Below are 26,799 nucleotides of genomic sequence, written 5' to 3'. Positions count from 1 at the left end.
GCACTGGGGTGAGGTTTGCTGACAAGCCTACCTTTTGGGGAGCCCTCTGGAAAGACAACCAGTCCTTCAGGATGCCAGGATTCCTTCCCGGTGGCTCAGCAGATCCCGTCTCCCTGAGCCTGGGCAGGTCACATCAGAGGGTGGAGCCCGGGTAGGCCTGGATCCACCTCGGGGTAGTCCAAGACCCTGTGACTCTTCCTGACCGCCCACACCTGCACCTTCCTCTGTTAGGAAGGCTGGCAAGGGGTGTCTGTCTGGAAGGGTACCCGGAGAAAGCCTAGGCATATTGCTGGAAATCAGTGTAGCCCTGGCCTGGCGCCAAATGCCACCCTGCCACTTTTGTTCCATGGCTGGAATTCAAAGCCCTTCTGGATTGAGTGCCTTGCACGCCTGGATGTGCCTCTGGATGTTTTGCATTTCCTATATGAGAGGCCAGGACGCACAGCCGGGAGGTGCTCAACTTGGTTTAATTTAATAACCGCTCATTAAAATATAATTTGCATACCACATAAATCACTCACTTAAAGCATAAACTCAGTTATTAGTGCAAAAACATTGGGCAAGCCTCATCTGTCAAACTCCAAAGGAAGCCCTGTCCTCATGAGCAGTCATCATATCTTCTTTTCTTTTTTTAAAAAACTGATTATTTTATATATATGAGTATTCTGCTTTCTTTCTTTTGAGACAGAGTTTCTCTGTGTAGCCTTGGCTGTCCTGGACGCACTTTGTAGATCCACCTGCCTTTGCCTCCCAGAGTGCTGGGATCAAAGGCGTGTGCTACCTCAGCCAGCTGAAGCTCTGTTTTCATGCACACCAGAGGGTTGTGAGCTACCATGTGGTTGCTGGGACTTGAACTCAGGTCCTCTGGAAGAGCAGCCAGGGCTGTTAACCACCAAGCCATCTCTCCAGCTGCATTCATCTCATGATCTTTCCAGCTCCCAGCACTCTCAAGCCTACTTCCTGTCTCCTGTTCTGGGCATTTGCTGCCATGGAGACCCCCTCTGAAAGTCCTTAAGAGTCTGACTCTCACTGAACACCATGTCCTTATGGGCCAGGCTGTGGCATGTGTGGGAGCCTCACTCCTCTTCATGGCTGAGTAATATTCCAAGATAGGAATAGCCCATGGGGTGTGACTGCCATCCACCTGTGGAAACTGGACTAGCGCCACCTTCTGGGTACTGTGAATATGTTAAGTTGTGGTGTGGCTATGGTTTTCCATTTCTTCTGGGAATATGCCTAGGAGGAGAAATTGCTGGGTCATGTGGTAAGTGTGTTTAATTAATTTCTTGTGTTGTCTCGGGCTGGCTTATGACTGAAAATGCTTCTGCTTCAGCCTCCTGGGCGTGGGATCATGGGTGTGCACGGCACCACAGCGTTCTAAGCTTCTTTTCTGGCTTTTCTTTTTTTTTTTTCTTACTATTTTTTTCCAAGACGGGGTCTCTCTGTGCAGCCCTGGCTGTCCTGGAGCTCTCTCTGTAGACCAGGCTGGCCTCATACTCAGAGACCTGCCCGCCTCTGCCTCTAGGGCATTAGGATTAAAGGTGTGTGCCACCAGGCCCGGCTTGTTGTTAAAAAGAAAGAAAGAAAGAAAGAAAGAAAGAAAGAAAGAAAGAAAGAAAACCCCAACCATTTTATTTTACCAATGAAGATTCAGGAGCCAGTGAAAACCTGCTAGCTCAGAGAGGCAGAGAAAGCACCCAGCTGACCTGCCTTCTCAGCTCAGGTCTGGATAGAAAACACCCAAAAGGCTCAGTAGCTCAGCTGCCAGCCCAGGAGGAAAAGGCCAAAAACAAAACAAAACCCAGAGCAAAAGCCTTGCTAGCTCAAAGCCCAAAAAGCCAGGGAGCTGAAGCCAGAGCTAAAGCCAGAGCTTGAGCTAAAAGCTTCTTCTCCATCCTGTCTTAAATACCTCTCGACTCCAAGTCCCTCCCACTCTTTAATCCCTGTCACCTGGTTTCTTGCTCCACCTCTTGACCTAGGGTTAACTTTATTAAATCCTGTGTATAGAAAGCTCTTGGATTAAAGGTGTGTGCGAGGGCTCAACCACACCAAAAACACAGGGTTTTACAGTTTACAATTCGGGGGTTCACAATGGGATCGAGTATACTGCAACACTGGCTTTTTCTTATTTATTGATTTTTGCACTTATTTTTACAATTGTCTAAGAAAGGATGGTGTATGCGGCACGGCTCACACGTGAAAGTCAGAAGATCATCTGCTGCCTCGCTTCTCTGCCACCCTATGGGGATGAGGCTGGTATGCAGGTCATCAGCCTTGGTGAGGAGCACACTTTTCTTGCTGACTCCACACTTTTCAGACTTTTTTTTTTTCTTTTGAGACAGGGTCAGGTCTTACTCTATAGGGTAGTTCAGGCCGGCCTTGTACTCAGCATCCTGAATACTGGATGACAAGCATGAGCCACTACTCTTGGCAAGAAACCAGTAGGAATCTTTTCTTGAAAGGTGCTAAGGACCGGACCCAGGTTTTTTCCACATGTTAGGCTCTACCCCTGACCACGACCCAGCCCCTCACTGGGGAATTCTAGGCACCTATGAGCTATGCCCCAAGACTTCTTCTAAGTTTTTGTATTGACACAGAGCGTCCTCATTCCCTCCATCCTCCTGAATGTCTGAGACCACAAGTGTGTACCAGGCCAGACTTCAAAACTCTTAGGTTAATAAAAAAGAATATAAAAACTAAAAAAAAAAAAAAAAAACAAAAAACAAAAAAAAAAAAAAAAACTCTTAGGTTTCATAAGGAAACCTGACCTCACCTTTAGAACAGGAACTCCTCTCTCCACAGACTTGTTGACTATCGTTGACCATATAGTGGAAAGAGACTGGGACAACCTATCACTGGCCATACATCACAGTAGAGGAACTTGAATAGTAAGGGACAGGGGAAGAATTTGAGTCCGTGATTCTTCTCACCCACAGAGATGTGAGCTGTCTATGTCTTAGGGTTGCAGGTCCTGCTGCTTCATCCCTGGGGACCAGGAAGGTGACCCCAAGAGAAAGGCAGGTTTGAGGTCACCCTGCCCTGGGTACCCTGGGGAATGAGCTGAGCCAGTTGTGGAGGGCAGTGCTCAGTGTTGAAATCATTCTTACCCAGTGGCATGAGCAAGGCCAGGCCTGATTGGGCAGCTTGGAATGTGTGTGGGGGTGGGGCACAGGTCTGGTCCTCAACCAGGTGGCAGGTAGCAAGTGGCAGCTTGAGCTTCAGCAGAGGAAGTCCCCTAAGCCCTGCCCGGGAGGCCTCTCCAGTGGCTCAGCAACTCTTCTCATGCCCCAGGGCCTTCGCACTGGCTGGCATTTCTCCGTGTTGTCCCACTAGTCTTTCCGTAGCAGCTGGTTGTAGCCGCAGGGCGGTCCTCGATGAGCCTCAGGTAGCCATGCTGTCTAGATTTTACTGCCTGCACCTAAGGGGATCACCTGGCTGCCACAAGTGAACAGATGGAGGAGTTGGGATTATGTCACTTCTAGCTCACTCTTGCTCTGTCTGTGAGGAAACATGATCCCGGACTGTAAGCGTGGATGTTCAGTTGAAGCTTACCCAGACCTGGGCTTTCCCACAAGCCTTTCTAAGATCCATGCCCTGCACAGCTGGGCCGCTTGCTGGACGTCTCTGGACCTTCACAGGTGAGGCATGAAGACTGAGAACAGGAACCAATCATATCAGTCTCATCTCTCTCTTGCTCTCTTCCCTTTTCCCTTCCTCTCCCTCCATCTCTCTCCCTCCCTCTTCTCTTTCTCTGTCTCTCTCTTAATAATTAATTTATTTTCATTTTATGTAGGTAGTTTCTGTAGCTGGTCTTTGCTACTTTGTAGGCTCTTCTTTTTTCCACCCTTTATCCTCCTCCACCCTCCACCCCTCATACCTCTATACCTCTATCGCTAGCTAGGAAAGAAACAAGGGTGGGGGAGAGAGATTCCTGAATCTAATTTCTTTCCTTTGGTTTCTTCTTTGACCATGGCTATTAACAAACCACAAACAACTCCCTAAATGACCAACAACTACCGACCCTGCCTCTCAGGGTCCTAGACCCTCTGAAAAGTCCCCAGAATTCCAAATGATTTACAATCACAGAAGTTATCTGCAGCTGGCAAAACCATGATTCTGTTAGAGCACGAGGCAGATCATGGTCAGCTTCTTCGGACAGTCTGAAGCAGCCCCACATCCCCACACCATGGATTAGAAGATAAATACATTCTTAAAATATTTCTGTGTGTTTTTAAAAAGATTTTATCTTAGGTATATGAATGCCAGAAGAGGGCATCAGATCCCAGTGTAGATAGTTGTGAGCCACCATGTGGTTGCTGGGAATTGAACTCAGGACTTCTGGAAGGGCAGACAAATCTCTTAATCACTGAGCCATTTCTCCAGCCCTTCTGTGCTGTTGTTGCTGTTGTTTTTTTAAAGAAATCAAAATTCTAGAATTCCCAAAAATGTCACTACCTTTCCCCCTTCAAGCCATTAATTGTGCTGTGTGTAGCAGGAAATTATACCCAGAGACACTGTCAATGAAATAACCACTTTTCAGGTCGGTGGCCAAGGTTTTCAGGAGACTTCTGGCCAACTCTAATCTTTATCAGCTTTGATGGTATTCTTTTTTTTAAAGACTTACTATTTATGAATATGAGTGCTCTATTTGCATGTACACCAACGTGCTAGAAGAGGGCATCAGATCCCAGTATAGATGGTTGTGAGCCACCATGTGGTTGCTGGGAATTGAACAAAGGACCTCTGGAAGAGGAGACAGAGCTCTTAACCTCTGAGCCATCTCTCTAGCCCCGTATTCACAGCTTTTCATCTCTCGTGAAAGTATAAACAAATCCATGTTCCCAACGCAAAACTCTCATGGGCTTCCATTCTGATGTTAACACATCCTTATAGTACGTAGCCTGATTTAATTCTGCAGTTTTTGTTGTTGTTTTTCTGTAACCCAGTGTCTCTCGCTGCTGTCGTTTCTTTCTCATTAACACTCAGAGATTCTGTCTCTATTGATTCTATCTCTGGCTGTCTTTGCTTTCCCTCTTTGTTTTATAAACATTTCCTTTCGGGTGTGATTAGATCTTCCTATGACTAACCCTAACCCTAACCCTGCAGGACTGTATGGCATACTGGTCATATGTTTTATGTTATAATATGCGAAACATTGTTTAATTTTATTAAAGACGCGCAGGGGTGTTGTCAGTTTTAGTTTGTGAAGGTGTCCACATGATAATCATTACTTCCAGGAAATGTGCAATGACAGAATAAGACTTTTCAGAACTCAAGGCAGAAGCCCATTGAAATCCTGAAAAGATGACTTAGAGGTTAAAAGAACTGGCTGTTCTTCCAGGGGTCTTGAGGTCAATTCCCAGCAACCACATGGTGGCTCACAACCATCTATAAGGAGATCTGGTGCCATCTTATGGTGGACAAGCATATATTCAGTCAGAACATTGTATACATTAAAAAAAAAAAAAAAAAAAAAAAAGAAGAAGAAGAAATCCTGAATATGTATCAATGGTACGGTGTACAAACTTTAGTTTTCCAGATTCTGCAAAATGAAACATATCCATCTGCCAGATTTCATTTCTTTTGGTACCTTTAGGGTTAACTCTAGTGGGTAATGAGGCTTGATTATATAAAAACATATAGGACAATTTTTTTTTTGTAACACTGCAATTTCTGTTGAATCTGTTCCTGACAAATAATGTTGTCTTATTCTTTTTGAAAAGATTTGTTTATTATTCATACACTATTCTTCCTGCACACCAGATCTTACTATAGATGGTTGTGAGCCACCATGTGGTTGCTGGGAATTGAACTCAGGACCTTTGGAAGACCAGCCAGTGCTCTTAACCTCTGAGCCATCTTTCCAGCCCTTATTCTTCCTTTTATGGTTAAATCAGAAACCTTTCCTATGTTTTTAGATTTTTACTTTGTTTATGTAGAAAGAAAATCCATTCTATAATACTATCTTTCCTTTACATAATGAGCCCAAAGAAGAATGAGTTGACGTCAAAGTAACCAGAATACAATCCAATTTGGGATCTATGGGAGCCACACACATCTTGCCAATCTGTTCTGTCAGCATCAACTCTGTCTCTGCTTCAGCTGTTAACTATCTTGGATTCTTTAAGTCCGAATCCCCTTGAAACTTTTGAAACTAACTATTTAACTCTTGAGTATTTAATCCAGTGGTAGGCCTTAGCTAATTAATAGCTCCCATTATTAATTTTTTTAATCATAAAGAGTTTGCAACTGATCTATTCTGATCTGTACCTTCTGTGGTTGAAATTTTTGTTGACTTATTTTATAATTCAAATAGTTAATAGAATCTCCTCTCTGTATTTTTTTCAGGAGCAATCTGTAACCCCTCGCATTGCAGAATTTTTTTGTGTGTGTTTCCTTAGACATTTTCTCTAAAGCATCTGAATTAGAATCAGCCAACAGAATATCATGTATGTAATGATAAAGAATGGATCGAGGAACTTGCCTGTGAATCATTTGTAACGGTTGTTGCACAAAACCCTGACGTGAAGCCGGACTATTTAACATTCCCTGTGGAACAACTCTCCACGACATCTTTTTTACAGGTTAAGCATTACTGTAAGTAGGTGCTGTGAAGGCAAACCTTTCCCTATCCTGCTCATGAGGACATGCCTTAGGTAGTAAAGAAAGCAAAGAAATTCCAGGCTGTAACAAACCTGTCAGTTGAATTACTCTATTCACCACTTTTAAATCTGTTAACATTCTCCATTTTCCTAATTTCTTTTTAAATAACAAACCCAGGGGAACTCCATGAGCTGGTAAACTCTTTTATATGTTGCATACCAGCTGCTTTTGTACCTGCTGCTCAAGTGTCTGTAACTTTTCTTTAGTTAAGGGCCATTGGTCTACCCGTACAGGCCTGTCAGTCAACCATTTCAAGGTTAGGGCCATTGGGACCTCAGCACTAGTTCCCTCTTAGAGATCTGGAGCCTCAGTCCCTGTTAGGTCCCGTGTTCGGACAAATGGCATAGCCGGGGGCTGTTTTTGATGACCTAGATCAATACCTTATCTTTATTTCATTTTGGGTTGTCTATGGGATTGCAGGAATATTAAACTGAGTACCCTAATGTTGGAGGTTGGTCTAGTGCTCTGTGTATTCAGATGGTAAATTTTGGGCCCCAAGGTCTGGTTGAAGTCCAGACAGGTGCATTCTCACATACACTGAACTATGTTTTATAAACTTTGTTCTCCAATAATCTCTACTTGGTTAATTCAAAAGGTAGCCTTAGGGGGCTGGAGAGATGGCTCAGAGGTTAAGAACACTGGCTGTTCTTCCAAAGGTCCTGAGTTCAATTCCCAGCAACCACATGGTTGCTCACAACCATCTATAGTGAGATCTGGTGCCCTCTTCTGGTGAGCAGGCACACATGCAGGCAGAATACTATATAAATTAAAAATAAATAAATCCTAAAAAAAAAAAAAAAAAAAGTTAGCCTATAGCAGTGCAGAAGAGAGGTAGGCAGGGCTTTAGTTCCAGGGCAGATAGGGGCTATGAGGAGAAAGGAAGAAGATGGAGAGGAAGGACATGACCTGATGGAGCAGATGCAGCCCACACAGGAGTATTGGCATGTAACATGGGGCACGTGGCAGGGAAGTGGCCAGCCCAGCTTAGAAAAATAGTGTACATTGTACCCACCCAGTTATTGTACTTAAAGGTATTTAAATAAATCAGTAGTTCTCTGTTTCAATTATTTGGGAGCTAGCTGGAATTTAAAAAACTAGAATTAATAGGTTTCAATATACACTACCCCACTGTTGTAGATCCCATAATTGGGTATGTCAACCACATAAGACCTTCCTATACGGCCTTCTGGTCCCACGCATTTAACCCATCACACACTTTGCTTTACACACTTTGCTTTTAGATAACTTTCTAACAACCAAAATGAGTATAAACTTTTGACATTCTATTATTCATTCTTGGTTCTTCCAGATGGTTCTTCTTTGGTTCTTCTGTGTAGCCTTGGCTGGATTTTATAGACCAGGCTGGCCTCTCAAACTCAGAGATCCACCTGCCTCTGCCTCCTTGAGTGCTGGGTTTATGGAGTGCCCATTAGTAATTCTAAGAGTTTTGTGAAATGATAGTTACATCAGCTCCAGCAAACCTTTGTTTGCAATTTTAATTTTGGCCTCTGGTCATTAATTGATTGCCAGAACACATACATTTTCCAAGACTTCCAAAGTACTCCCATTCTTTCTTTTTTTTTTTTTGTTGTTCTTTTTTTAAAGATTTATTTATTTATATGGTATTTTGCCTGCACGTGTGCCTGCACGCAAGAAGAGGGCACCAGATCTTATTATAGATAGTTGTGAGCCATCATGTGGTTGCTGGGAATTGAACTTTGAAAGGACAGCCTGGTCTCCAGTGCTCTTAACCTCTGAGCCAACTCTCCAGCCTCACCCCCAGTTGTTCCTACTGGAGTGGCTTTGCATTTGACGTGGGGAAACAGCAGCAGCTGAGCGATCCTATCACCTGTGTTAGATTGCATCTCTCTTTCCATAAAGGACATAGTTTTAATTTCTTCTCTAAAATCTTCATCTATACTTCCTGGATACACAATGAATCCTTGGGAAGACAATCGACTCCTTCCCAAGATCATTCCTACGGTCTCCTGAGGACAAAGGACCATAAGCCCCCAGTAGTTATTTTGTAACACTGATTTTTTGGGAATAGAGTAAATGTCTATCTGTGGCCAAATCTAGAGCAGCACTGACTTCAGGAGCATACATGAAATCTCCAACACCAAGTGGAGCTTTTTCGGTGTGCATGGTACTCCTTGACTGAAAGGGCTGGTAATTTTTGCTTCTGAGATCTGAGCCAGGCCCCCAAGGCAGGTTCCCAACGGTAAGAAATTATCTTGAATATCTCTTTTGGATCTGTTCTCCTGAGCCTTTGGCACATTGCATACACACACCTGGGAAACCTATGTGTTCTTTCTGGTTAAGAGTTAGGAAAACTGGTGGCTGGAGAGATGTCTCAGAGGTTAAGAGCACTGGCTGTCCTTCCTAAAGGTCCTGAGTTCAATTTCCAGCACCCACATGGAGTTTCACAAACATCTATAATGAAATTTTATGCCCTCTTCTGGTCTGCAGACATACACATGGACCAAATACTGTATTACATAATGACTTTAAAAAAAAAAAAGATTTAGGAAAACCATTGCCTCTAGAAATGGCTTGTTCACTCTTTCAGCACAAAGTACAGTATTTCTCACAGTTAACACACTGGACATTTTGAATCTGTTCTTGTATATCAGAGTACTGTTCTTCACTTAACAATTGGTCCCTTACTATATTCATTCCCCTTGCAATTTAAAATATATGAAGAAGAAAAACAAAACAAAACAAAACAGGAAATCCCTTCTGGGTACAAGCAGGGGATATTCCAGCATTAGCAGCCACAATACATTTTTTTGCTGGCCTCTTGAAAAAAAAATTCAGTTCTTCATCCCCCACCATTATCTACGGCATTTGAAATCAAATTTCCAATTTTGTTCCTTTATTGAGCCCCATGTTGGGTGCCACTTGTAGCCAGTCTTTGCTATTTTTGTGGATTCTTCTTTTTCAGACCCTTATCCACCCCCTCTGTCATTTCACCCCCTAACACTAGCTAAGAGAAAAACAACGATAAAGGGGGAAAAAGATTCCTGAGTCTAATTTCTTTTCTTTTGTTTCTTCTTTGACCATGGCTTCTAATAAACCACAACCACCCTACCTTTCCTCTCAAGTTCCCAGAATTCCAAACACCACACAAACACAAAAATTATCTGCAGTTGGCAAAACCACGCATCTGCTAGAGCATAAGGCATAAGCATAAGTCTCATAGTCGACTTCTGCAGACAGTCTGAAACAGCTCCATAACTCCACACCTGAGATTAAAATAAAAGCACATTCATAGATTTCTGGGGTTTTGTTTGTTTCTTTGTTTGTTTGTTCAAGACAGAGTTTCTGTATGTAGCAGCCCTGGCTGTCCTGGAACTCACTATGTAGACTAGGCTGGCCTTGAACTCACAGAGATCCACCTGCCTCTGCCTGGGATAAAAGGTGTGCACCACCTTTGCCTGGCTATGAGAAACCCTGTCTTGAAAAAAAAATATATCCAAAATTCTCAAAAAATGTCACTACAAGTTTTCCTGCATGTATGTCTGTGTGAGGGCATTGGATTCCCTGGAACTGGAGTTACAGTTGTGAGCTGCCATGTGGGTGCTGAGAACAACTGGAGCTCTAAACTACTGCGCCATCTTCTCACCAAAGAGACTTTAGAGATGTATTTAGTTACTTATTTTGGTTTTTCTCCCTGCTGTCCTAGGAGTCACTCTGTAGACCATGTTGGCCTTGAGCTGAGAGATCTACCTACCTCTGCCTCCCAATTGCTGGGATTAAAATGTAGACCACCACACCCAGCTCTCTCTCAGTGTGTGTCTGTCTGTCTATCTGTTTGTCTGGTTTAGACAAGGCTTTAGGTGTTCCAGGCTATTGCTTTGAATTTTAATCCTTTTTCCTTAGCCTTCAGAGGGCTGAAATGATAAATCCATGGCACCATGTTCTGCTCTTACTGATGAGCTCTGGACAGTAGTAATCCTAATACAGAGAAAGAGGAAACATCAGCCATTCCAGGAGAGTATTGTCCTGGCTGGAGAATTACTTCAAGACCAGCCTGGAAAATTTAGCAAGACTGTCTCAAAGAGAAAATGCTAGGGCATGATAGTGCACACCTGTCATCCGGCACTCCTGAGTCAGAGGCAGGAGGATCAGGGACTCAAGATCATCTTTGGCTGCATAGGAAGTTTTGAAGTCAATCTGGGCTGTATGAGACCTTTTCTCAGAAAAAAAGGAAGTGAGTGCTTGGGGGCGATTGTGTGTTGCTGTGGCTCAGTGGGTGGCTCAGTAGCATTTAACTGCATCAGTTAAATCAGACCTGCTAGTGCAGGTCCCTCACTGGGGAGGTGGAGACCGGACGCCAGGACGTTAAGATGTCAAGGTTAGCCCTTATACATCTAAATTGGAGGCCAGCCTGAGCTACATGGGACTATGAATGGATGGATGGATGGATGGATGGATGGATGGATGGATGGATGGATGGACGAAAGAATAGGGATGTGGTACTAGTTATACTTCTTTTGCATCTTCCTAAGGCCCTGTATTCCATTTGCGCGCGCGCGCGCGCACACACACACACACACACACACACACACACACACACGAAAAGGAAAAGAAAAAATAGTTCAGCCAAGGCTACACAGAGAAACCCTGTCTTGAAAAACATATAAACTAATGGAAGGAAGGAAGGAAGGAAGGAAGGAAGGAAGGAAGGAAGGAAGGAAGGAAAGAAGGAAGGAAAAGATAGGGCATGGTGGCGTACGCCTATAAAGCCAGTACTATGGAGGCAGAGGAGGCAGATCTCTGTGAGTTCAAGGACATCCCGGTCTAAATACAGCGAATTCCAGGACAGTCATGGTTACATAGTGAGACTCAGTGTAAAAAAAAAAAAGTATGTGTGTGTGTGTGTGTATCTACATATACACATATATTATGTATATATAATATATGTGGTGTATGTTTATATATACAGAAACAACAAATAAAATTAAGCAGAAACCAATCAAGCAAATAAGAAAGTAAAAAAAACCCTCAAAAACTCAAAGAACTTCGATATAAAAAGAACGAATCAAAAAGAGTATTTCTGCGCATGCTCTTTTGCCAATACACTTTGCATTGACTCATGGGAGTTGTAGTTTTACTCTGGCTTGTTTCGCGGGGCCAACCCTAAGTACGGTTCCGGCAGTCGCAGAACTACAATTCCCATCTGGTGGTGCGCGCGTGCGCAGTGCGGGCAGCGGGCGGCATGTCGGCGCTGAGCTGGACGCGAGGTGCAGCGGCGTTCGGCCGGTCCCTGCACTTCCCTGGGCGCCGTTGCCATGCTTCGGAGGAAGGTAAAGCAGCGTCAGACCCAGGGCTGCGATCTTTCCCTCCTTGGAATCCGGTCACCGGCAACCTTTGCTCTTTGACCTATGGAGGAGTTTCTGGAACCCCGTTTAGCTGGGGCACTAGTTGGCACCGTCTCTCGAGGGGAATCGCAGGGCACTTAGACTTTTGACACTTGCGCACTTTTGTAGCCCTCTGACCCACGTCGAGGACACGGATTTTGACTTTGACCTTTGGCTACTTTTAGTTTAGAGTCCCGCTGGATCCTGCATCACGACAACGGAAGCTCTGGCCTGGTCTGCCCTTGATTGAACTTGTATTTTCCTGGGCCTTGATTTTTTTGGAGGAGGGATGCTGAATTCGAGCACATGCCGTACTGCTTCCAGCTTCCTGGGTGCGGGGATCACGGGCTTGTACCAGCATGCCTGGCTATCCTTGTCTTTTTTTTTTTTTTTTTTTTTTACTAAGACAGAGTTTTACTGTGTAGCCTTGGCTGTTCTGGACTCGATCTGTCCTCGAACTCACAGAGATCCACCTGCCTCTGCCTCTCTGAGTGCTGGGATTACAGGCGTGGGCACCGTGTCTTTTAATGCCATTTCCTTCTGGGCATGAGCAAAGTTTGAGGCAGGATTTCGCACTATCCTAGGCTGAACTGGAACTCACTGTGTAGCCCAGGTTGGACTCCAGCTGGAGAACCTCCACCTCGGCCTCTAGAGTGCTGGGGTGGTAAATGTGCATGCCCTGGTGCCCACCTGCCTGCTTCTGTATTCTCAGCCTTCATGTTTCTTTCCAGGGATCCTCGGGGGCCTCTGCAGCTTACGAAGACGCTCTGCTGCCAGTCCTTGTGAGCAAGTTGTGCAGAAAGAGTGGGGCCATGCTGAGCTGCTGGAAGGTGAGTTGGCATCCTGGCCCTTCCAGTCTGTGCTCCTTACAGTGAGGTCATGAGGGAGTGGCCTCTGCACTGTACTTGACCACACCAGGGTAATGTGTAGAATGTGGTGCAGACTCCCATGGGCAGGCAGCGCTGGCCCCATGTCTGATTTGTGGTATGTTGGGTCCTCTTGTGTGCTGTGTGTTGGTTCTGAGAGCTGTTATAATTCCATTCCATGAGCCCCAGATTCCCACATGGGACTCTCACTTCCAGCAAGACAGTTAAAACCCCCAAATTAAACCTGAACAAACACCTGAGGTACATTTGCTGACATGGTCCCTGCTGAGGGAGGAGAGTCTCCAGTTTGAGTGCTGCACAGTCGAGGTGCAGTTGGGACCTAGTCTGTCTGTCTCTGTCTCTCTGTTTCCTTCTTGGTTTTTTGAGACAGGGTAGCCCTGGCTGCTTTGTAGCACAGGCTGGCCTTGAACTCAGTGATCTGCCTGCATCTGCTTCTGGAGTGCTGGGATTAGAGGTATGTTCCACCACTGCCCGCCTTTGGAACTGTGGCTGTTTGTATGCTGTGATCCTGGCCAGGCTTTGGCCTTTTTGTGTGCTAGCTAAGTCACTTCTGAAAGCTATGTAGCAGGGGACCACTGAGTAGTGTTTTGGAGAAAAGATATGTGTATGATCAGCTTACTTATGGTAATGAGCCAGGGATGTTTGCTGTGTCTCTACCAAGGTGTATCAAGTGTGTGTGTATATCAGAAACAGCAAATTACTATATGCTGGCCAGTGCCAGTGTGTGCAGAGGCCCTGCTGTGAGAGCCCTTAAGGCTGGGAGGTACGAAGGAGGGTGAGCAGGAGGTTTGGCCGGCAGAGCCAAGGGTATGATGCCCGGGAGAGTTTGGGATGGCCCTGGGGTCTAGGCCGAGAGCATCCTGAGATGCAGGCGTGGTCCCTGTCCTTCCCTCTGCTGTCTGCAGTGCTGGAGGCTCGGGTGCGGCAGCTACAGGCAGAGAGCATGTCTGAAGTGGGGGTGAAGGAGGTGAAGACTGACCAGCCTCCACAGAGCCACAGCAGCCGCTGGGCGAAGAAGCTGGAACGTGAGAAACGTGTGAAGCAGAAGCGCCAGGAGGAATTTTTTGACTACGAGAAGCAAACCGTTGGCTTTGACAGGGAGCCCGTGATCTGGAGCGGGAAGCTGGCCAGCTACCTGCCACACAGCAAGAAGGGGTCAGTGCAGGAAAAGCAGCTGGCCCGGACTCTGCAGGCCGCTCTGAAGAAGTTCGGCTCCCACCCTATAGAACCCAAGGCCTGGATGAAGACCAAGGTAATGGAGCCTCAGATCCTGCTCCTCCAGCAGAAGTTGCTGACTTTCTTCAAGTGTTGTGCCTGCACCGGCCACCTGCCCCTCGCCTACCACGTGCTGGCCTCTCACCACGCCCATCGAGACAAAAGGCTGCTGCTCACGCTGGACATGTATAACGCCGTGATGCTAGCCTGGGCCCGCAAGGTGAGTGCCCTCAGTTCCTGCCTTCTGCCAGAGAAATCCCTTCAGGTTTTTCAAATTGAAAATGTTCTTCCCTTAAAACAAACAAACAAAACCAAAAAAACCCTGAACCCAGAAGATCCAGGAGAGGTGGTGCACCTTTAATCCCAGCACTCAGGAGGCAGATGCAGATGGATCTCTGAGTTCAAGGCCAGCCTGGTCCACACGGTAAAATCCTGTGTCCTGCCCTGTGCTTCCAGTAATAAGAGATTAGGAAGGCCTTAGCTTAGTTCTGTGCAGGACTTTTAAGTCTCCTGAACAGGACTGTCCTTGCTGTCCCAGTGGCCCCTGAACCTTGGGGGACACATTCCACGCTCTAGGGTGGGGAACTTGCTCTTTTTCATAAATCCCTTTGGTTGAAACTCGGGAGTGCTGTGAGAGGTCCATGTCCTCAGTTTCTTCCCCAGTATCTTAGCAGGCTAGAAGAATGTCAGTCTGCCTGGGAAAAAGAGCAAGATCCTATTTCAAAGAGAGAAAAACAAAGTAGCAATGAGAAAAGAAAGACAGGAGGCAGACCTCCTCCGAGTTGGAGGTGAGCATGATCAACAGAGTGAGTTCCAGGCCAGCTAAAGGCTACACAGTGAGACTCTGTCTCAACAAACAGCAAAAAACCAAAAAACAAGTCCACAATAACACACAAATCCAGAAGGTATAAGCTCGGAGGCAGAGCACATGCCTGGCCTGCATGAGGTTCTGGTCCGATCTCCAGTGATGCAGCATCTGTCAGAAGGATACCCTGTGGTCCCACGTACTGCCAGGCTCCCTCCCACTCACTGAGGTGAAGGCTGGGTTTCTGGGCACACAGAGGGTGGTTGTTGGCTGTTCTTGGCCCTTACCCACCATCCCTTGTGCCCAGGGCTCTTTCAAGGAGGTAGTATATGTGTTCCTCATGATGAAGGATGCTGGCTTCTCCCCAGACCTGTGGTCCTATGCAGCCGCGCTCCAGTGCATGGGACGCAGGGACCAGGACGTCTGCACCATCCAGAGGTGCGCCGGGAAGATGCTGGGGCGGCCCTGCCCCCTTGGGGCCCTGCCCTCTCTCGAGTGCTGAGTTTACCTTACATTTCCTCAGGTGTCTGAAGCAGATGAGGGCAGAAGGCTTCCAGCCCCAGCTGCTCTTCACTGACCTGGTCCTGGAGGAGGAGGATCGGGCCGCGGTCCTGAGAGCGGTGGTCAGAGCTGAGCCTGCCTTCAGTCCACCGCCGCAGGCCCCAAACCCAGTCAATACGTCCACGCTGCTCAAGGAGGTGTATGCCAAGGTGAGCCCCAGGCATGAAGCTGCTGTGACAGCCCCATTTCTGTCCCCTGCATCGGGAAGGCTGGACTGCAGGCACACCACACTGTAGGTTTGTGCCTTTACAGATCTACTTCTACAAATCTACTTCTTGCTTCTCCTGCTCTGGACATTTCCTATGATGGAACCCCTTACTGTGTGGACTTTTGTGCCTGACTCTCTGATGACAGTGTCCTCATGGTCCCTACATGCTGTGGTATATGTTGGAGCCTTGCTCCTATTCATGGCTCAATAGTATTGCAGTAGGGCCTTTTGTGTGTGTGTATCACCTACCCATGGACACTGGGCTATTCCTCCTGGTTGTTGGCTGTCAGGTGTCTGTCAAGCTGCTGAGTACACACGTTTTCTTTTTTGTTTTTTGTTTTTCAAGACAGGGTTTCTCTGTGTAGCCTTGGCCTGGACTTGCTTTGTAGACCAGGCTGGCCTTGAACTCACAGAGATCTACCTGCCTCTGCCTCCCCGAATGCTGGGAATACAAGACCTGCGCCGCCACGCCGGGCGAGTGCACTCACTTTCATTCTTAGTGCTGTGGGTCTTTACTTTGAGTGGGCACATGTTTGACAGTCCGTGAGGAGGCTCCTTGCCAGGGCAGGGTGGTCTGTCTCCCGTACTCAGCCTCACTGCCTGCCTGTGGCCAGCAGGAGGGCCCTGTGTCCTACCCGAAGCTGCACCTGCCCCTGGACACCCTGCAGGAGCTCTTCCACCAGCAGCTGAATGTGGAGCTGAGCTCCCACGTCTCTGTCCAGTCGGTGGAGAAGGCCCCAGTAATGACCAGGGAGGTCATTGAGGCGGTAAGGGCTCACCCTGAGGCCACTGCGTCTGTCATAGCCTGCATAGTTTGGAGCTGTGACCCCAGTCGGGGTCTCGGCGGGGGGACTCTGAGCTCGGCATAGTGACCGTAGCTCTCCCACAGCGGAAGACCCTGAAGGCGCTGCGGAGGCAGTGGGAAGTGGAGCTGCTGCGGGTGCTGCAGCAGACCAAGGCCACCACGGCCCACCAGGCGCATGAAGGCCAGCCCACGCTCTACCCCTTCCTGTGCCTGCTCAGCGAAGGGGAGTATGTGAGCATGCTGATGCAGGTGGGCCAGGGCCGGTGGCCCCCGGGCGGAGGGCAGGCGGCCCCCGGGCGGAGGGCAGGCGGCCGTGCTCAGGTGGCCATGCTCAGGCAGCCACAGCTTGGCTTCCTCTGGCTTCCCAGGTTCTGCAGGCACTGCCAGCGCAGGGCGAGCCCCTCCTCTACCTGGCCCACAACCTGGGCCTTCGGGTGTTAAACCGGTATTTGGTGAAGCAGAAGCAGGCCACCGACCACCTGCAGAAGCTGCAGCAGCAGTACTCACAGTACCTCCGGCTGCTGGCTTCCGACTCGCAGGTAGAGTGGGGCAGGCTTCCTGCTGGCCCGGCCGCCTCCCTGGCAGACATCCCCGCCCTGTGCGCCTCGCTCCGCTCCCAGCATGCTCCACCGGCATCCCTCCCCCTCACACTCCTCAGGCGCCCCTGCCCCCAGCTCCATCAGTCCATCTTTGCCCCAGTCCCCTCCTCTGGGAAGTGTGGGCAGCCCTGCGGCCCTCCTGACCGGCCCTCCCTGCAGGTGGCGCCCTGCCTTCCCCGGGTGTACTGGGAATCACTGGGCCCCCAGGAGGCGGCGCCGCAGCAGCAGCCCTGGTCTCTGGCTGTGCTGCTCCAGCTGGGCAAGCAGCTGGCTGAGTTGTTGGTGCAGGCGGTGCAGATGCCACGCAGCCTGGTGTCTCCGGAGGGTTCCCACCGCCTCATCCCCGTGCTCTACCATGTCTATTCCTTCCGAAGCTACCGCCAGGTGAGCCCACAGGACCGGCGCCAGGGTGGGCCCCTCCCGTCCTGAGGAATTGAATGGAGCTTGAGGACACAGGGCAGCATGGCTGTGCCATTCTGTGGGGCGCTGAACAATCTGGGCAGTGCTGCCCCGCCAGCCCCATCTGTGCTAGGATGTGTGTGTGAAGAGTGGGAGGGGTTGGCGACATTAGTCCGGGGCTCTGGGTTTTCAGTTCTGGGTTTTCAGTGTGGTGGCAGAGGGGCCCCCGGCGTGCAGCCTCTTGGCCATGGCTTTTGTGTCTGCTGTCTCCCCCCAGGTGGGCATGCTCAAGCCTCACCCAGCCTTCGCTCAGCTGCTGGAGACAGCAGCGGAGCCCACACTGATCTTCGAGACCACAGAAGTGCCTATGCTGTGCCCGCCGCGGCCCTGGACATCGCCACACGCTGGCGCCTACCTGCTGAGCTCCCCCAAACTGATGCGCACGGTGGAGGGTTCCACGCAGCACCAGCGTCTCCTGGACGGCTGCCCCCCTGCACAGCTGCATGGTGCCCTGGATGCGCTCACGCAGCTGGGGAACTGCGCCTGGCGTGTCAACGGGCGCGTGCTGGACTTGGTGCTGCAGATCTTCAGGGACAAGGGCTGCGCGCGCCTGGGCGTGCCTCCCCCGCGCTCAGAGGCACCACTGCCTACACAGCAGGACCCGCCGCCGTACTCGACGCCTGCGCACAAAGCCGATCTGCGGAAGGAGCTGGCGCGCTGCCTCAAGACGGCCCGGGAGATGCACAGCCTACGCAGCGAGGCCCTGTACCGCCTGTCGCTCGCACAGCACCTGCGCCATCGCATCTTCTGGCTGCCGCACAACATGGACTTCCGTGGCCGCACCTACCCCTGCCCGCCGCACTTCAACCACTTGGGCAGTGACCTGGCACGGGCGCTGTTGGAATTTGCTGAGGGCAAACCATTGGGTCCAAAAGGCCTGGAGTGGCTCAAGATCCATCTGGTCAACCTGACTGGCCTCAAGAAGCGCGATTCGCTGCGCATGCGCGTAGCCTTCGCAGATGAGATCATGGAGGAGATCTTGGACTCTGCAGACAACCCCTTGACGGTAGGGAGTCACGCGCTCCTCTCCCTGGCTGCCCCTATCTCTCTCTCCTCTCTTTCTCTGTCCCTCCCAGCTTGTCCACTCTGGCTTGGGCTTCCTCCCGTAGACGCTCTCAACCCTTGACCTCAGCTGCCCACATCCCTTCTGCCCGCCATGTCGCCTCTCAACGCCATCGGTACCCTAACGCAGCAGCCGCTGCCAGCTGCCACCCGAGCAGCCCTCGTCACCTCTGTGCATCACACAAGCTTGCCTTGTGTCCCCGTGTCACCCGAGCCAGCTCGTGCTGACTGAGGCCACGGGTCCTCCCTTCCAAAGGGCCGAAAGTGGTGGATGGAAGCTGATGAGCCCTGGCAGACCCTGGCCTGCTGCATGGAGGTGGCAAAAGCAGTCCGGTCTCCGGACCCCGCTGCCTACGTCTCCCACCTGCCAGTTCACCAGGTGAGCGGGCGAGGGGCGTGCCCATGGGGGCTGTCCCCGAGAGGCCCTAGGAGCTGGCATTTGCAGTAGGCTCTTAACAAACTGGGATTGCCCAGTGGGACTGGCCTCCTGGGGCCCTGTGAGAGAGGCTGGGCCCCAGGCAGTGGGACGGCCACTTCCAGGGGTGACCTGCACTGGGTCGCTTGGGCTCAGCTCACGGGCACCCCTTGTGGCCAGGATGGCTCTTGCAACGGCTTGCAGCATTATGCGGCACTGGGCCGGGACAGCGCAGGCGCCGCCTCAGTCAACCTAAAGCCCTCGGACATACCCCAAGACGTGTACAGGGAGGTGGCAGCACAGGTGGGTGCCGGGGCACGCCTCCTGTCCCCACCGGGGGTTGCTTTCCTGCAGTGCCTGGATGGGGGTCCTAGTCAGGGACTGTCATCACAGGGCTTCCCTGCCCCCTTGCCCCATCCAGGTGGAGGAGTTCCGCCAGCAGGACGCCAAGAAGGGCCTGCAGGTGGCCCAGGTGCTGGAGGGCTTCATCAGCCGCAAGGTGGTGAAGCAGACAGTGATGACCGTGGTGTATGGGGTCACGCGCTACGGCGGGCGCATGCAGATAGAGAAGCGCCTGCGCGAGCTCAGTGACTTCCCCCAGGTGTGCAGCCTGCCGGTCCCACCTGAGTGTGGCTCCCCTCAGCGGGGGCCCTGAGCCTGTGCTCTGGTTGTGGGGCACAGAGAGGGTGAGTGTGCCGCCCCGCTCACCTGCCGTTCCTGTCTCCCGCCTGGTCCCCACAGGAGTTTGTCTGGGAAGCCTCCCACTACCTCGTGCACCAGGTCTTCAAAAGTCTCCAGGAGATGTTCTCCAGCACGCGGGCCATTCAGGTGCGTCCCTGCCCGTCCTCTCCCATCTGGGGGCCCTCTACCCCGTGGTTCACCCACGCAACCAGGTGTATTGTCACACCCACAGCAATGGCTCACGGAGAGCGCCAACCTCATCTCTCACGCGGGCTGGCCCGTGGAGTGGGTCACGCCCCTGGGCATCCCCATCATACAGCCCTATCACCGGGAGGTCAAGGTCCAGGTACTTGGAGATGCCCTTCCCTCCCCTCCCCTCCCCTCCCCCCTGCCCAGGGCTGGACTCACACACCTGCCCCCACCCCGGGTCTGCAGATAAAAGGCGGCATCCAGAGCATCACCTTCACCAGCTCGGTGGACGGCACTCAGTGAGTCTTGGACTTCAGGGAGGGGAGGGGAGAGCAGGAAGGAGGGACAGGTAGGGTGCGGGGTCAGAAGGGGACCGGGCCTTGAACTCCTGGCTCCACAGGAAGCCCAACACTCTGAAGCAGAAGAACGGCTTCCCGCCCAATTTCATCCACTCCCTGGACTCCTCCCACATGATGCTGACTGCCCTGCACTGCTACAGGTGGGTCCCAGGGGTCCGTGGAGGGCCTAGGCTGTGTGGGCACTCGGCCTGTGACATTTAGCTGCCCGGGACATGCCAGCCCTGCTTTGCTCTCTGGGGATACAGGGGCATGGTAGGACAGTGACGGTGAGGTCCAGTCTATTGGGTGGATGCTGCCCATGAGGGGCAGGGCCGGGGGGGTTATGCTGTGAGGTCGCGGGTCCTTGGACCTGCCACTGGACTGAGCTGGGGTTGGGACAGGGGCTCAGTTTACTACCCCAGGACCCAGCAGTTTTCCAAGGGGTTGTAGGGTATCTTCTCCTTGACTATCTACTGCGGGAACATTGGGGACCCTGGGCGGGCAGGGACCCCGGGGCAGACACACAGGGCACCTATCAGAATGAAGCTGGGGGCAGTAGGGGGACAGGCAGCTGTCTCATTGGGGGCCTCCCTGTCCAGGAAGGGCCTGACCTTCGTCTCAGTGCACGACTGCTTCTGGACGCACGCCACTGACATCCCGGTGATGAATGAGGTGTGTCTGCTCCCTGACCCCCGGTGGCCCCAGCAGTAAAAGATGGGCCTCAACCCCGTGGCATGTCTGACTCAGGGCCTGCCACCCCGCAGGTGTGCCGCCAGCAGTTCGTGCGCCTGCACAGCCAGCCCATCCTGGAGGATCTTTCTGTGTTCCTGGACGAGCGCTTCTGCTCGGACTCCAGGTGAGCCACCCCTGTTCTGGTGGCCTGGTGCCCTGCCTGCCGCCCGCGCCCCACTCATGTCTACCCCACCCTGTTTGCAGCATCGCGTCCCTGAAACCCGCGGACCGTACTCTGGTCACCAAGCTGCAGGAGACGCTACAGTCCTTGCCAGAGAAAGGTAAGGGCTTTAAGAGGGGCCTGCGCGCTGGCCCTCGAGGGCACGGCGGTGGCCCAGAGCCTAGCTCCGTGCTCTTTTGGTTCCACAGGCACCTTCGATCTGGAACAGGTGATGCGATCCACCTACTTCTTCAGCTGACCCTCCCGGTGCTGTCCCTAGACCTGTGCAGAGTGTAAATAAATCAGTCTGCGTCCACCCACCAAGCACTCAGACCTGCTCTGGGCGCCAATGCTGTCGTTTATTGCGCGGAATGGGGTGTGGGTTAATGGGGCGTGGGGGCCGCTGCTGCTGCCTCGTCAGTACATTCATGGCGACGGCGGGGACCCAGCCTCGCCCCCACGCCGGCTTGGCCATGAAGCCCACCCCTGGGTGCCCGAGGGAGGTCACCACGGACGCGTGGGCAGGGGCCGGGCTGGTTATTGCGTGAGCTTGCTGGGGGCAGCGGGAAGCCGGCGGGCCGAGTATTGCACTTGATCTATAACCCTCCTTGGCGGCCACCGCACATGCGGGGGCACAGCCGGGCCCTCGGCCGGGCCGCCCCGTCCCCGTCCCAGGTTGGGGCTGAGGCACCGAGGTGATCGCGCCCCTCCCTTTCCCGTGCGGCCGCCGCTGGGGCAGGGGCGATGGGGGTGGGCGCAGGGCGATGGGGGGACAGCCGGGCGCGGGGCCGCCCGCCGCCTAAGCTACCTACGTCCCTCTATGGCTTCTGCACGGGCACGGGCGGGCGGCGCGAGGCATGGCTTTGGTGTGGATGACGGCCCCGCCCGGCCCGCGGGGCGGCGCGCGAGGGTCACAAGTTGGAAGAGAGGCGCGAGCGCGCCGAGTCCAGCGGGTCGAGACCACCGGCAGCGCCAGGTGAGGCTGAGTCCCTGCGGTCCGGGCTGGGCGCGGAGGTCCGGGCGGTGGGCGCGGGGCCCAGGCGCGGCGTGGAGCTGCTGGCCGGGCGCGCGGAGGCCGCGGGGCTGGGCGCGGGCGCGCCGTGGGGCAGCGAGGGCTGCGAGGCGGACAGCGGGCGCGAGGCTCGGCTCAGGCGGCGCGCGGGCAGTGCGGGCCCCACTCGCGTGGCCGGAGAGCCGGGCGCGCCGTAGGGTGAGGTCCGCGGTGCCCGGGGGCTGGAGGGCACGGCCGGGGGGCTGACGGCTGGCGGCCCCGGCGAGGCTGCGGGAGGCGGAGGCCCCGGGGGCGCGCGGCGCACGAGACGCGGGGAACCGAGCGCCAGGGGCCCCACGAGCGGGCGCGCCACCTGCGGGCAGAAGCTCATGGCCACAGCCTGCTGCAGGGTGGCGATGGCCGAGGTGACCTGCGGCGGCGGCGGTGGCGGGAAGAGCCCCACGCGCTGGCCCAGCTCGGCCTGCTGCACCATCTCGCGGTCGTACTTGACTATCTCCTGGATGATGGCGTTCTCCTGGTTGTTGAACACGCCCGAGCTGAGGTCGTGCTGAACCTTGTGCAGCAAGATGGAGTTCTTCTTGCCTGCGGGCAGAGTAGGGGCTCAGTGCTGGCCTGAGTACCTGCCCACGCAGCAAGCACGAGCGCAGCACCTGCTGTGTATGGTACAGCTGGCACGCAGCCGGCATGCTCTGAGCACCCACTGTATGCAGTTGTGTGGGACCTGTGTAATTTCCAACTACTGAGTGCCTGTCCCCTGTTAAGTGGCTGCCGCATACATGGGGTACAGGTGAGCACCCACGGTCTGTAAAGGAAATCCAGCACAGCGTCTGTCCGGGTGTGTGCCCGCTGACCCGTCCTGCCCCACTGCATTGAGTCCTCTGTCCTGTCCTCCGCTCCTCCTCTCCCTGCCTCACACAGGCCACCAGCCTCCTTCCAGAGGAGGAAGGCTTTGTTACCCAACACACCTAATGCTTATTGAGCCCGAGTTGTTTCCACCAGGCCCTGTGTTGTCCTCCAGACCTTTCCACCCCGGGGCTTGGCCTGCTGTGTTCACTCCAGGAAGACCCCACACACACACCCGTGTCGCCTGGACACTCCTCAGCACCCTGTCCTTATGCAGGCCGTGCCTCTACTTCCCCGACCCCTCCCAGACAGCCTGGCACTCACCGATGCGGTCCAGGCGGTCGATGGCCACCGTCTCGAAGGCGCGCCGCATCATCGGGTACTCCTCCAGTACCTCGTTGAAATTGTCCACGCTCAGCGAGTATAGGCGGCAGTAGGTGTCAGCCCGCACGCTGGCTGTGCGCCGGCCTCTTGTGAGCAGGCAGATCTCTGCAAAGCAAGGGTGGAGCCTCAGCGCTCCCCGACCGTACAGGACCCCCTGACCGGCGCCCCCTCCCAGGCCCTCCCTCGGCCCCGCCGCTCACCCCCAAAATAGGAGCCGTCTGACAGCTTCATCTCCTTGTTGCCCTTGGTGAGCACGCTCACCACCCCGTGCTGGATGAAGTACATCTTCTTGCCAATGGTCCCCTCTCGGATGATGTAATCCCCAGGCTGGAAGACCTCAAACTTGAGCTTTGTCAGCATGGCTGTGACAAAGTTAGGGTCTGCATTGGCAAACAGTGGCATGGAAGCCACCAGCTTCCGGCAGTTGAAGTTCACGATCTCCTGTGGGGGAAGAAGGGGATGGCTTGGTAACCCAGACCCTCAGTTTCCTCTGTGCTACACTATCCAACTTCCAAGACGCAAGGGCAGGAGATGGGCTCAAGACATACAGTCAGGTCCCCACGCCACTACGGGATGGGTGACAGCGGGCTGGAGAAAGCCAGTACAGCTAAAGGGAAAGTGAAAAGCGGTCTCTTTTTAGATAACAGGACCACAAAAGGTTCCCAAAAGGATTAAAGGAGGGCTGGAGCTTAGTGGCTTGAGCCCTCTTCTGGCCTGCCCTGGGTTCCACACCCAGCATGGCATAAACCAGGTCATGCATGCCTCTCAGCTCAGCACTCTGGAGGTGGAGGCAGGAGGATTAGGAGTTCAAGGTCCTCCTCACCAAAAAGGAACATTCTAGGACATACTGAGCTACATGAGACCCTGTGTCATACAAACAAAACACTTCTAAAGGGAAAGGAGGCCGCACCACATGCGCCCTCAGGCCTCTTAGTCATCGTGTCCGTTCTCTCTTTGTTACATACTCAGTGTAATTCTCAGCCAGGATGCATCATGCTTGTGCTTCTTAAACAGCTGAATCTAGTCAAGGTCACTGCCAAGAGCAAATAAGCAAAAGCCAGTAGGAAGCCCTGGGCGAAGGAGACCAGCCTCCATGATTCACTGTCATGACAGGGCTGGCGCTGTGAGCTCAGAGCCCCCCAAAGCGGAGGGACTCAGAGGAACTCGGGGCAAAGTGACCATCCAAGTCAGGTCAGTTGCCTCAGGCTTGCCATCCCACAGCCCTAAGGGGGTGGGACGGCCGGGAGTGGGGCTGACTCAGAAGGAGTGACACAAGTTTGAGGTCACCCTGTGCTGTATTGTGAAAACCTTGTCTCAAAAATGGAAAAGAGGTGGCTGGGGAGATGTTAAGAGCACTGTCTGCATTTCCAAAGGACCCTGGTTCAATTCCCAGCACCCACATGGCAGCTCACAACTGTCTGTGGTTCCAGTTCCAAGGCATCTGACAGCTTCATACTAATACACATAAAATTAAATAAATTATTTTTTTAAAAATGGAAAAGAAAGGCCGGAGAGGTTTCTCCCCAGTTAAGAGCACTGGTGATTATTCCGGAGGACCTAGCCTACTTGATGGTTTGCAACTCTAACTCCAGTCCCAAGGGCTCAGGTGCCCTCTTCTGGCTGCTGATGGCACATGGGGCACAGACACTCAGGCAAAACACCCATATACATTTTAAAAATGTGTTAAAAAATGTTTCCTCTGGACTGGTGGTAAAGTTCCAGAGCTGGAGATGGACGCCTCTACCACAGACTCGTGAACTTCATGCGTTCCGTGGCCTGTGGGCCACAGTGAGAGCAACAAGCCAATACTGTTGCATATCTCCAAGGCCATTAACCGGAGGCCGCCTCCTGGGATGTCCTCGCACAGCCCTGGGCCCCAAGCCTGGGGCCCCACAAGGCTCTGCACAGGTGCCTGGCCGCCCAGCCTTGGCAGCTTCCTCCTGGAATTCCCTCCTGGGGGCCTCTGCCCTGGACCTGCCCTCCACCTGGGACCTGGACAGCAGGCCCTGGCTTCAGCCCACTCCTCCCCCGTTTGCCTACATTGCAGTTCCTCGTCCACGGACCCCACCTCACTGGCTAACAGCCAGACTGCATCTCGAGCCCAGAACCTATGAATGGGATTTTATTTGGAAATGGAGTCTTTGAAGAGTTATACAGATGAAATCAAGCTTTAGGGGTGAGAGGTGAGGACAGAGCTGCAGAGATAGTTCATGTCAAGGCAGTGCTCACCATGCAAGCATCTTCAAGACATGTGAAAAGCCAAGGTGCCGGTGTATCCTTGGCATCCCTGGTCTGGGGAGGCAGAGGCCTGGCTTGATGGCCAGCCTGCCTAGCTGAATGGCTGGGCCCCAGGTCAGTGAGAGATCCTGTCTCACAGGAGGCGGACAGTGTTCTCAAAGGCAAAACCAAGGTTGCCTTCTGGCGCCGTGCACGTGTGCACGTGTGCACGCAGTGTGTGCACTTAAGGACAGCTGGAACGAGCATTTGCTGCTCAATCATGAGGACCAGAGAGCCTGGATCCTGGCACCCGTATCTGGTGGCTCACAAATGCCTGTGACTCCAGCTCTAATGGCTCAGACACCACTTCTGGCCTCATGGGCATCGGCGCACACACACACACACACACACACACACACACACACACACACACACACATCAAATAAAATCTTCAAAGGTGGGGGCCTGGAGAGATGGCTCAGTAGTTAGAGCACTGGCTGTTCTTTCCAGAGAACCTGGGCTCGGCTCCCAGCACCCACATGGTGGCTCACAACTGCCAGGAATTCAGTTCCAGGGGGTCCAAGTGCCATGTTCATACATGGTGCAGAGACACAGGCAAGCAGCACACGCACACATGAAATTAAGTAACGGGCACAGATGATGGGAGAGGCAGGAGGGACCCTCCCCTAGGGCTTTGGAGGAAGCATGGCTGCACAGATGTGTGTGTTTCGTGTCCTGCGCCTGGGAGACGTCGTGTTTGAGGCTGGCAGGCAAGCAGGTGTTGACCAGGGAAATCCTGGGCAGTTTGCCCAGGGGTGTCCACAGCTGGCTTTAAACCAGTGGGTCAGGCCCAATCTCATGGGTCCCACACGTAGCCTGTCTATTCACCCATGGGCCTCTGGGCCCCAGGGCACGGGTGGCTGTTCGGGCTGCTGGGGTATGACTGATACCCCAGGCCCTGTGGCTGCGGTCACCTCACCTCCCGCAGCGGACCGTTGAGTTCCCCGAGGATGCTGTCCTCATCAAACATCTTCCCCTGGTACCGGTGTTCATAGTAATCGTGGATTTTCTGGCGGAAGTCGGCAGGCAGTTTGTGGAAGGACATGTATTGCTCTACTTGCTTGTACTGAGGGGAGGAGAGCAGAAGCAACACTCAGCCCAGGGCCACCCAGCCCAGGGCCACCCAGCCCAGGGCCACCCA

General features: G+C 52.7%; 2 protein-coding genes across 2 annotated transcripts in view; one reads left to right on the top strand and one right to left on the bottom strand.

Annotated features, from left to right (window-relative positions):
- Positions 1-11,872: 11,872 nt before the first annotated feature.
- Polrmt (RNA polymerase mitochondrial) lies at positions 11,873-21,473 on the top strand. The gene is made up of 21 exons (XM_055607737.1): positions 11,873-11,972; positions 12,758-12,856; positions 13,819-14,348; positions 15,241-15,371; positions 15,457-15,643; positions 16,320-16,469; positions 16,592-16,756; positions 16,876-17,046; positions 17,266-17,490; positions 17,783-18,571; positions 18,884-19,006; positions 19,223-19,345; positions 19,464-19,643; positions 19,784-19,870; positions 19,956-20,069; positions 20,159-20,211; positions 20,313-20,411; positions 20,850-20,922; positions 21,015-21,106; positions 21,187-21,263; positions 21,352-21,473. The coding sequence occupies exons 1-21, from the start codon at positions 11,885-11,887 to the stop codon at positions 21,399-21,401; spliced, it is 3,606 nt and encodes a 1,201-aa protein (XP_055463712.1). The 5' UTR covers positions 11,873-11,884; the 3' UTR covers positions 21,402-21,473.
- Positions 21,474-21,482: 9 nt separating this feature from the next.
- Positions 21,483-26,799, bottom strand: part of Hcn2 (hyperpolarization activated cyclic nucleotide gated potassium and sodium channel 2) — an 18,191-nt gene continuing 12,874 nt past the window's right edge. Inside the window, exons 5-8 of the mRNA XM_055607738.1 lie at positions 26,578-26,724; positions 23,582-23,822; positions 23,322-23,486; positions 21,483-22,736 (exon numbers count right to left, since the gene is read on the bottom strand). Coding sequence (XP_055463713.1) covers positions 22,054-22,736; positions 23,322-23,486; positions 23,582-23,822; positions 26,578-26,724 — 1,236 coding nt within the window. The 3' untranslated portion in view covers positions 21,483-22,053. The remainder of the gene's footprint in view (positions 22,737-23,321; positions 23,487-23,581; positions 23,823-26,577; positions 26,725-26,799) is intronic.

The sequence above is a fragment of the Psammomys obesus genome, unplaced genomic scaffold, assembly GCF_907164565.1.
Source record: "Psammomys obesus unplaced genomic scaffold, mPsaObe1.curated_primary_1811, whole genome shotgun sequence".
In the NCBI taxonomy this organism is placed as follows: domain Eukaryota; kingdom Metazoa; phylum Chordata; class Mammalia; order Rodentia; family Muridae; genus Psammomys; species Psammomys obesus.
This window is presented reverse-complemented; position numbering and strand designations above follow the sequence as displayed.

What these genes read in the sequence shown, in the direction of transcription:
- Polrmt (XM_055607737.1), top strand. Translation starts at nt 11,885, where the DNA reads ATGTCGGCGCTGAGCTGGACGCGAGGTGCAGCGGCGTTCGGCCGGTCC. An exon ending in TGCTGGCTTCCGACTCGCAG is followed by an intron (nt 17,047 to 17,265) that starts GTAGAGTGGGGC and finishes CCCTCCCTGCAG; the next exon opens with GTGGCGCCCTGCCTTCCCCG. An exon ending in AGCTCGGTGGACGGCACTCA is followed by an intron (nt 20,212 to 20,312) that starts GTGAGTCTTGGA and finishes CTGGCTCCACAG; the next exon opens with GAAGCCCAACACTCTGAAGC.